General features: G+C 35.2%; 1 protein-coding gene across 1 annotated transcript in view; it reads left to right on the forward strand.

Moving 5' to 3' along the window:
• Positions 1-11,167, forward strand: part of RANBP17 (RAN binding protein 17) — a 307,370-nt gene that overhangs the window by 23,126 nt on the left and 273,077 nt on the right. The window contains exons 5-7 of the mRNA XM_061188467.1: positions 2,842-2,907; positions 7,884-7,988; positions 9,369-9,534. Of these exons, the coding sequence (XP_061044450.1) occupies positions 2,842-2,907; positions 7,884-7,988; positions 9,369-9,534 (337 nt within the window). The remainder of the gene's footprint in view (positions 1-2,841; positions 2,908-7,883; positions 7,989-9,368; positions 9,535-11,167) is intronic.

The following is an 11,167-nucleotide window of genomic DNA, read 5'->3' on the forward strand; positions in this document are numbered from 1 at the left end:
TTTGGACTAAAAAGAAGAAAGAAAGAAAGGAAAAAAGAAAAGCAAGAGGACACTAATTTAAACTGTGCCAGTGATTCCACTTGCCATTCCACATAGTATTTTGTGTTGTGGGGTGGGATATGGGAAACTTAAATCTGCTCTTTTCTGTTCCTGTATGCCTCTTAGGATGACCACCATGCCCTGCTCAGTATGATTCAGATATTTAAAGATACATACTTTTTCATGCAAGTGTTATCCCTAATCGCAGGAAAAGTACTTTAGTTGGTGCTCTGCTGAAGAAGCCGTGATCTGTTACAGTTCTCAAGGAAAAACTGGCAGTTTGGATTAATAGATGTTCAGTGTTGGTTTTTGGCAATTAGGGGGCTATTTGGACTTTCCGAGATGTTATTGCTTATACAGTAACTGTCAGATTTAATCCCTATGTAAGATGTAACTCCATCATACATTGTAATGCTAGAAACCTCAGAATATAAAACACTAGACTATACTGCTTCTCTTTTATTCGTATTGTTAAAATCCTGGTTAACAAATATTTGATTATCTAAAATATCACAAGAATAAGTGTATTTTTAGCCCTGAGGAGATCTGCTGTGGGACAGAGGGATAGTTTATTCAGTGACATATGAGTTTCTCACTTTATAGTTGTGCATATAATTTTGACTAACACAATAGCACCCCTCTCTTGTCATTTACTAAGATTGTACACAGCTCATCAAGAATCATTAGTGTAAATAAGAATAGATTTCAGAGTTCTTTTAAAATAAAATCAAGGTTGAAAACTGAATGAAATGAAATCATTCTTGTTGGCTAACATTTCTCAAGCTCCCTTTTCAATGGCTGATAAGTTGAGCTTAAGTTGGGCTTTAGTGTGCTTTTGTCAGTTTTGGAAGACCAGAAGAAACAGAAAATGTTTTATCTTCAAAGTTTATTACAGTATCACAAAAAAAGCACTTGCTTTCTGGGTATATGACTTAACCTAACCTTGAGTCATGAGAAAGACAACTGACTTAGTGTTTTAGTACTCTAAAATAGTACCGCATGGTTCCTTTGGGTAATGACAGCTTCTGTGAATTTTGTACTAAAAATTATTTTAAGTTTGTTAAATTTTTAATGGCCTGAAATTTTGTATATTTTCTTTTCTCTGTTATTGTAACCTTATTGCTGCCACACTTCTAACATTTACATGCCTCCTTTCTACATACATACCCAGGAGATACTACTGTCATCTAGGACAGTGCTATTCAGATTGCTGGTTCACAGCAAGATAAGGAGTTTATGTCAGAATGTAAATCAACATGGTGCTTCCATCATCAAGAGAGACTTGCTATGAAAAAAATGCCAGCTGAACTAAACAGTGTACTTAGTGACTTATCTGTTTTATATTTTGGTGCAAACTCTTGTCATGGACCAGTATCAAACCATTCTCAGATTAGAATCGAATTTGCAGACTACCAGCAGATTCATGGACTAACAGTTGGTCAGGGAATGACACGTTAAGGAGCATTGGTCTGGTTTACACAGAAGATGGATGCTTCAGTAATGTGAAATCTGTAGTTTATCATAGAGTTCCGATTGTCCTAAAGGGCCATAAAGAATTAAAGTGCAAAAATTGGACTTCCCTGGTGGGGCAGTGGTTAAGAATCTGCCTGCCAACGCAGGGGATACGGGTTCGATCCCTGGTCCAGGAAGATCCCACATGCCATGGAGCAACTAAGCCCGTGCACCACAACTACTGAGCCTGTGCTCTAGAGTCCACGTGCTGCAACTACTGAGCCCACGTGCCGCAACCACTGAAGCCCGCACGCCTAGAGCCCATGCTGCACAACAAGAGGAGCCACCGCAATGAAAAGCCCACGCACCACAACGAAGAGTAGCCCCTGCTCGGCGCAGCTAGAGAAAGCCCACGCACAGCAACGAAGACCCAGTGCAGTCAAAAAAAAAAAAAGCAAAAATTATGGATGTTTCTTTTATTTTTTTATTCTGAGATAATTTGAATTTAATTACACCTAGTGACCCATTGTTAGTGAAATTCTGTGATAGTTAGAAGGAATGACCAGCTATAAAATTAAGGCTTGAAAAGTGTATCATCTGTATTGCTTTTTTAAAATTATTATACTGTAATTGGATGTTAGATTTTTTTATTTTCATACTTCCAGTGTGATTTTGCAGTTGGGTAATTTGTTAGTAATGTGCATATAAAATCTGAATTTTGATTTGAAGGAAGTTATTGAGATTAAATTGGAAGCTGATTACATTAAAACATCATACTGTATTGATAGTCATGTATTTGCCCAGTGCATTGGGCAGTTCACAAGCCTTCATTATAGATCCATAGTAAATGCATATACATGCACTGTTAAATAATATTAAAAATGCCTAAGTGATCTTATCTGGTGTTAGGTTGAGGGATTTAAATTAGATCCTAAGTTATTAATTATTTACTGAATGCATCTATCTTCAAGCAAATTTACAGAGCTAAAAATTGTTTTTTGTTCTTTCTTATTCGTGGTCTTATGAAAAGGATTAAACTACACTCCTGTATTTTGAGGTTTAGTTTATTGTAAGTCCTACGTGCTGAAAACATTTTATAGAGTATCATGAAGTTCTAAGGTAGGTGAGCTTTTTTCCCACTCAACTCTATACCTAAATTTATCCTTCAAAAAAATGAACTTGACATTTTTATTTGTGGACCTCATAGTGATTTTTCTATATATTTTAATAGATCTATTTTAAGAAAATGTGATGTTTCATTATTTAATTACTTGTAAATGTTACCTGGTTTACACATTAAGAACCAATCATTTGTCTCCATTTAGGCTAAACTTGGTTTTTTCTCCAAAGGGTACTGTGGAACACTGCATAATTGGAGTAATAATCCTCTCAGAATTGACTCAGGAAATGAACCTGGTAAGCCTTTCCATCTAATGGTGACATGAAGTTTGCTAAGTAATGTCATTTCTTTGATGTAAAATCTTTGTGTGGCTTAAAACTCTGAATAAGCAAGTCTTTTTTTTGGGGGGGGGTCTATTTTATTGGTGGGATAATTAAGTATTGGAACACTTTTATTGTTACTGAAAATGACAGTAACAATATAAAGTACTGCAAAGAACAGGAAATTAGACATGGTCCTCTCTCCATGGCAATTGGAGAACCGTCCTTTTATCCTCTGTGTATATAGTAATATACTAATCATAAAAATAAATTATATGCAAAAGTGGAACAAGCCTTTATTTGCTTACACATAAAAGACAAGCAGTTTAGCAGTTTGGTGAATTGATTCTCAATAATGGATACACAGCATGACTCAACAAAGAACAGGCTACTTGGCACTTTGCTACTTGTTAGCATGGGTTTCACCCATACAATGAGAGTTTGCAGAAGCTATGCTTCCCCCCAACCAGCGCCTTTATGAACTCAGCAGCTGAGCACATCCTCACCTGCTCCTGTTCATTTTTGTATTTAACATGGTTCTAAACAGAACAAAAGCAGAAGTTGGGTTTTACATGGAATAATGTTATAATAAAGGGGAATGTATTGTTTATATTTAAGAACTTTTATCATCTTTTTTTAAAAATTGAAGTACAGTTGGCATACAATATTATATTAGTTTCAAGTGTATAACATAATGATTTGACATTTATACATATATATATATGAATTGATCACCACGTAAGTCTAGTAACCATCTGTCACCATACAAAGTTATTAAAATATTATTGACTATATTCCTCATGCTGTACATTATATCCCTGAGACTTATTTATTTTATAACTGGAAGTTTGTACCTCTCAATCCTCTTCACCTATTTCATCCAGCCCCCATCCCCCTCCTCTCTGGCAACCACCAGTTTGTTCTCTGTATCTGTGAGTCTTTCTGTTTTGTTTTCTAGATTCCACATATAAGTGAAATCAGATGGTATTTGTCTTTCTCTATCTGACTTATTTCACTTAGCATAATACCTTCTAGGTCCACCCATGTTATTGCAGACAGCATGATTTCATTCTTTTTTAATGGCTGAGTAATTCCATTGTGTGTATTTATACTACATACTCTATTCATTGATCTATTGATAGACACTTAGGTAGCTTCCATATCTTGGCTATTGTAATTGATGTTGCAGTGAACATAGGGGTGCATATATCTTTTTGAATTAGTGTTTTTGTTTTCTTTGGGTAAATACCCAGAAGTGGAATTGCTGGATCATATGGTAGTGCTATTGGGTTCGCCAAAAAGTTCGTTCGGGTTTTTCCATGGAAAAACCCGAACGAACTTTTTGCCCCCCCAAAAAAAAATCTTACGGAAAAACCCAAACAAACTTTTTGCCCAACCCAATATTTTTAATTTTTTGAGGACCTTCCATACTATTTTCCATAGCAGCCATACTAATTTACATTCCCACCAACAGTGCACAAGGGTTCCCTTTTTGCCAGGTCCTTGCCAATACTTATTTGTTGTCTATTTAATAATAGCCATTCTGAAAGACGTGAGGTGATATCTCACTGTGGTTTTGAGTTGCATTTCCCTGAGGATTAGTGATATTGAACATCTTTTCATACGTCTGTTGGCCATCCGTGTGTCTTCCTTAGAAAAATATCTGTTCAGGTCCTCTGCCTATTTTTTATTCAGATTTTTTTTTGATACTGAGGGTAGGGAAGTTTTCAGCAATTATGGCTTCAAATACATTCTGTGCTCTTTTCTTTCTCTCTTCTCCTTCTGAGACTCCTATAATAATGCAAATGTTAGTACGCTTGTTGTTGTCTTAGAGGTCCCTTAAGCTATCCTCATTTTTTAAAAATTATTTTTTCTTTTTGCAGTTGCAATTGGGTTATTTCGACTACCCTGTCTTCCAGATTGCTGATCCATTCCTTTGCTTCCTCTAGTCTGCTGTTGATTCCCTCTAGTATATTTTTCATTTCAGTTATTGTATTCTTCAGTTCTGATTGGTTCTTTTTTATATTTTCTATTTCTTTGTTGAAGTTCTCACTGAGTTCATCCATTTGTCTCCCGATTTTGGTGAGCATCTTTATCACTTACTTTGAACTCTTTATCTGGTAAGTTGCTTATCTCCATTTTGTTTAGTTCCTTTCCTGGGGTTTTGTCTGATTCTTTCAATTGGAAGGTATTCCTTTGCCTCCTCATTTTGTCTGACTCTCTGTGTTTGTTTCTATGTAGTAGGTGTATCAGCTACATCTCCTGGTCTTCAAGCAGTGGTCTTGACATAAAAGGTGTTCTGTGGGGCCCGGTGGTACCATCTCCCTGGTCACCAGAGCCGGCTGCTCCAGGTGCTCCTCCTCCTTTGTGTGGGCTGCCTGTGCCCTCCTGTTGTGGTTGGGCCAAGATTGCTGCAAGCGTACTGGTTGTCGGGGCTGGTCCTCGCCCAGCTGGCTGAGAGGTCTGGCTCTGAGTGCTGCAGGTGGGCTGATGTGCTGATCTGTGGTTTTCTCGTTGCCTCCTCTCAGGAAGCACATGATTTGATTTGTTACCTCACTAATGATGTTCACTTTGGTCACTTGACTAAGATGGTCTCTACCAGGCTTCTCCAACTGTACATTGATTCTTTTCCCCTTTGTAAATAATGAGTATTTTGTGGGCAGGTAGTTTAAGACTCTGAAAATACCTTATTCCTCATTAAACTTTTAATTTATTCATTTATTATTTCTATCAGTTTGGATTCCTGGTTTCTAACTTTGTTTAATAGGTTATAGTTTGTTACTTACATTATATTTTGTTGCCCAAATTTTCCCAAATTTGGCCATTAGGAACCCTTTCAGGCTAGCATCTCTGTTCATTTGACATTTATTCACCATCCTTCGAACATTATCTTACTTTTCTGTCACAAGATGTTCCACACTTACCTTGTGTAGAACTAGGTACCTTTTGAAAAAAGCTTCAAGCTCTGAAGTGTGATTTTGACTTTGTATGGTAAAAAATACATGGCTTCTGTGGAGACATTTTGCTTAGCCTAATTTTAGAGCATTAACAATTTCAACTAGCATTTCTTAAGTACTTCTGAACCAGGCAGTAGGGAGATCTACAATGCATAATGAAAATCAAATATTGTAATTGTCAGATGTGAGCCAGGTAAATTCATGTAGGGTCAATAACAGGGTGTATCTTCTAAGAAAAAGATCTAAACTTGAGGTTTCTTAAAAGTTTAGAATTATATGTTATCATGCTTTTGTAGAAGCTAAGTCTAGTGTTCCTGCAGTATATTCAATATATAATCATCAAGAAGTAAAATATTCTTTGCCTACGTGGTAGAGACATAGTTATGCAGTAGAAAATGGCTGCATAATCCCTCTTCTCAAAAAAATTGGATATCTAAATAAGTAACCCAAGTAGAATAAGCATGTATGCCTTGAAGATAACTCTGAAATAAGACCTGGATTTGTGTTTTAGCTCTATTGCCTACTGCTTTGTCCAAACTTCTTAATGTCTTTAAACTTACATATCACTATCTGTAAAGCAATCATGACACTTTCCTTGGGTCTTATTAAGATTAGATAAGTTACCAGCACAGGTCCTAGTACATACAAGTGCTCAATAAACCCAGGGTTCTTCCCTCAGTGTTATAGATATGGTGTGCCTGTGAGCTTTAATTTTCTCGTATGTGAAAAGAGAATAATATATATCTCACAGGTTAGTTTTGAGGATTTAGTGAAATAATATGTGAAGAGTACATAAGTTGAGATTATAATGCTATATGCTATTATTAATTTGTATTCAGGAGAAATTTTTATATATTGAGGGAAACTGAAGAGACAGACCAATTGAAGGAGAGAGAGATGGACGTTTGATTTAAAAGAAGGGGGGAATGCTGGAAATGCTAACTTGAATCTTACATAGTAGGTAGAGATTCCAGTAACTGCTTTCTGTAATCACTTTGGGCTTCTGTTATGTTTCATGTTTTTATAAGTAAATGGCATTTAAGTATAATATGATGGAGCTTAGGAAGTGTCAGATAATCAATTTTGATCTCACTACTTTTTTCAAGTCTATAAATATCAGGAAGGAAAATGGTTTATTTTCATCTTTCAGATACCAAAAGGAATGCTATAGCCACTGTAGCCTGTGGTATTAATAATTGTTTGGGTATCAGATTTCAGCTTGGTTTGCTGTTTCCTAGTGATAAATGGAAATATTAATGGTACTAATAGTATAGTTTTTGCCATATTATATTTTAGATTAGAGGCTCAAGGACTAGTCTAAGTAAACTTATTCTTAAAAATTATTTATTATTAACTAATAAAATATTCAGGGGGAATATACTATTGCTTATGTAATAAATCAAATTTCTGATTATTTATAATTTCTGCCTTGGTTTTTTTTTTTTTTTTAGAATATCAAAATACATGAATCAGTGACATATCTGATATATATAGAAATATCACTTTCATATAGAAGAATCTTCTGTAACTGATTCAGTTTGCTGATTCACAGAAAGTTAGAATTTGAGGATTATCTCAGAGATTTCCCATTTTATAGGTGGAGCCTGAGGAACAGGGAAGCTGTTACTTGCCTAATGGGAAATGTGATGCATGACTCAGGAGTTGACAGTATCTATCTATTATTTTATAATCTGTGTTTATATTGCCTCTGAAAGTATGATCAATTCTGCTTTTCAATTTTGGCATCAGTATAGTTTGTAGAGAGAGCACTGAATTAAAACAGTACAGAAACTTGGGTTCTAGTCGTGGCTCTGCCATTATTAGCTCTTTGAGTAACCTTAAACAAATCACTTATACTAGTAGATTTTTAAAAGCTGTTTTAGCTCTATACTTTATGATTCTTTAATCATTATTTTCATTCCTTTTCTTACATAGTAAATTTTTGCTTTGCTGTTTGGTAAGTCTGGTTAAATAAATTCATCTTGAACTTTTTAGGTCGATTATTCTAGACCTTCAGCAAAACACAGGAAAATAGCTACCTCATTTCGTGACACTTCTCTTAAAGACATTTTAGTGCTAGCATGCTCTCTTCTAAAAGAGGTAAGTTACTTAATAATTCAGCGTCCTGTTTCAGAAGAATTTCAGATGAATTCCCCTGTGCCCATTTAATTTAAGTACAAATTAATTTGCACAAATCTGTAAGCGGTTCCAAAAAATTCACTTTTATTTAGTCGGGATATAATAAAGTAAGATCCAAAGGGAATTTAGTAACTTGTCTTTAGACAGTAGTTTCATTATCTTCCTACTGTAGATTACTTATTGCAGAAGCTAATTAAGACTTAGTTTCTGTATTGCCCTGCCCATATTTTAATGGGGTGCAGATGAACAATGAAATGATGGCAAGTGTTCCTAATTCATCATTTATCAATATTTTTTCAGAGTTGAGCCAAGATAGTTGACTTTAATAATTTCTTTAGGAAATAATATTTTTCCGTTTGCTACTTAGTGCCCTGTTGAACATTATGGATAGTATGATTCATAATTGTATTGTGTTCTCTTGTAATATAGGGACTCCCTCATTCTGCTCAAGCTTGTTAATTGGTGTAGTAGAGCATTTCCCAAAGTATGTTCCACTAATCACTAGTTTCTACTTATTTAAGTTCTGTGGTATAGTAACATGGTAACTGCCACACTAGGCCAGACTGAAACTTCCTCTATTATTTAAAAATTTTTCTTTTAGTATGAAAAATTTTAACATATACACAAGAATATGGAATAGTATCTCCCTTAGACCCAGCAACCAGTTAAGCGTTAACAACTCGTGACTAATCTTGTTTCATCTCTATCCTTAACTAACCACTTTATTTCTTTCTGTGTTTTTCTTGAAGCAGAATCCCAAGCCTCTTATCATTTCCTCCACAAATATTTCACATTGTATCTCTAGGAGATATAATCTATTCTGGTTGTGTCAGAATGAACATTTTGAGGGGGTCGGGATTGTTCTCCAGGAGCTTGTGAGTGTCCTTCCACATTCAAACAGCTCTGAGAACCTTTGTTAGCTGAATGTGTATCATTTATGCATGAAGCTCCCCTACTTTTTCTTGAAGAATATTATATTTTCAGCTTGTTCCAATTGCTCCTTGAACGAACGAATCCTGTACATTTATACATTTGTGCTGTGTAAAATATTTGTCCTAAAGTTACTTCTTACAACTTCAGAAGGTGACCTCCAGTTTGCATTTAAATATGAAAGGTTTTAACCCCATTTTACAAGATTAAATTTGAAAATTTAATCTATTATTGTAGATTTTTGTTGATAGTGATATTACAGTGTTTTTCTAATATATACAACATAACTTTGCAAATTTTTTTTTTTTACTAATTTTAATTTGTCACTGAAGAATTATTTAAATTAGTTGAGTAAAATTCTTTTAATTGACATATGTCATAATGTTTCATTTGACTCTGAACCTCTTTCAGGTGTTGGCCAAGCCTTTAAACCTTCAGGATCAAGGTCAACAAAACCTAGTAATGCAAGTCTTGAAACTGGTCCTCAACTGCCTTAACTTTGACTTCATTGGCAGTTCAGCAGATGAATCTGCAGATGATCTTTGCACAGTACAGATTCCAACAACTTGGAGAACAAGTAAGAAAAAAGTTTAGTGCAAGGAATGGTCAACATAAAATACACAGGATTAGCAGTATAGTTGCTTTATGTGCAATTATCTCTGTTTTTTACTTGGCAATCAAAAAGTTCAAAAAAATTTGTAACCTAAGGTAGCTGCTGATACTCAATGTTGAAATCTGTTTTCCTCAGCTCGTATCATAGTAACCTCTATATTTTGATTTTGGAAAAAAGAAAAGACAACTCTATATTTGGAGGACGACCAGTTTAGGTGGGGAAATGAAGAGCTCTGTTTTGAAATTTTCAGATAAACAGTAGGAGAGGATATAACACTTGGCAGGAGATATCAACATATTTTTCAAAGTTATAAAGAGAATGAATTAGAGTAGCTAACTTAGCAGAGCAGAACTGCAATTTACTTTCTTACAGAGAAGGACACCAAAAAAGAGCGAACTCACTTGCTCTCACACATCCCAGAAAGATGATGGCAATAGGGCTTTCCTATTGAAGTCAGAGGTAGGGAATTGGGCTGAAAGGACTTGGTAAAAAGTCTATGTTCTGCACAAACACCCCCGGGATCTTCTCTACCACCTCTGTGCAGCTCTGTGACTGCCCTTTTCCCTTCCTTCCCTATGTGTACTTCCCTCTCCATTCCCAAGACCAGACCTTTTTTCCCTTGAGAAATTAAACTGGAGAGGTTTCGCATTCAGGGGTATCAGATATAGTAGAGAAACACCATACATTTGGTGAAAACTTCTAATATGGAAGTCAGAGACTAAAAGAAACAATTAAAAGGGACTTTGTATCTTGATAGTAGTGATGAATGCCTGAACCAACACATGTAGTAAAAATTGCACAGACTAAATACACATACACACACACACACACACACACACGAGTACATGTAAAACTGGGAAAGCCAAATAAGATTGGTGGATTGGATTTTATCAGTGTGCCTTCTTGATTGTGATACTGTGCTTTAGTTTTGCAAGAACTTACCATTTGGGGAAATGGGGTCAACAATACATGGGATCTCTCTGTATTATTTCTTGCAACTGCATATAAATCTAATTATCTCAAGAAATCTTTTTTTAAAAAGGGAGAGTTAGTAGAAACAGAGACAAAGTGAAGAGTCGAAGTAAATTTCAAAAAGGTTTAATTACTATCCTCAGAGAGATAAGAAAAGGTAATGCACTCCTGAAACATGAATAGGATATTGTTTCAAAAACGAAAGTTAAGACAGTGTTCCAAATATACAAGTGGCCCAAATAAGACATTCAGTAAAAGAGTTGGAAGATAAAGTTAAGGAAATATCCCAGAAAGTAGAACAAAAAAAGCAAGAAGAGATTTGATAGGAGAAAAAAATGCAAGAATATTGAAGCATGAAACTAGGAGGCTTGGCATCTGACTATTAGGAGTTCAAGAAAGGACAGGAAAAAACAGAAGGCAATTTGCAAACAATACCAAAAAAAATTCTCAGCAGTGAGACACATAAATTTTCAGATTGAAAGATCCCATAAGTACCCAACATAATGAATGAAAAAAAATACATTAAGCTTCATAATCATGACATTTCAGAATAACAAGGACAAAGAGAACCTAAAATCTACCAGAAGGAAAGTCACCTACAAAGGATTGGGATCAAGAATGGTAT

Source organism: Eubalaena glacialis, chromosome 4, assembly GCF_028564815.1.
Source record: "Eubalaena glacialis isolate mEubGla1 chromosome 4, mEubGla1.1.hap2.+ XY, whole genome shotgun sequence".
NCBI lineage: Eukaryota > Metazoa > Chordata > Mammalia > Artiodactyla > Balaenidae > Eubalaena > Eubalaena glacialis.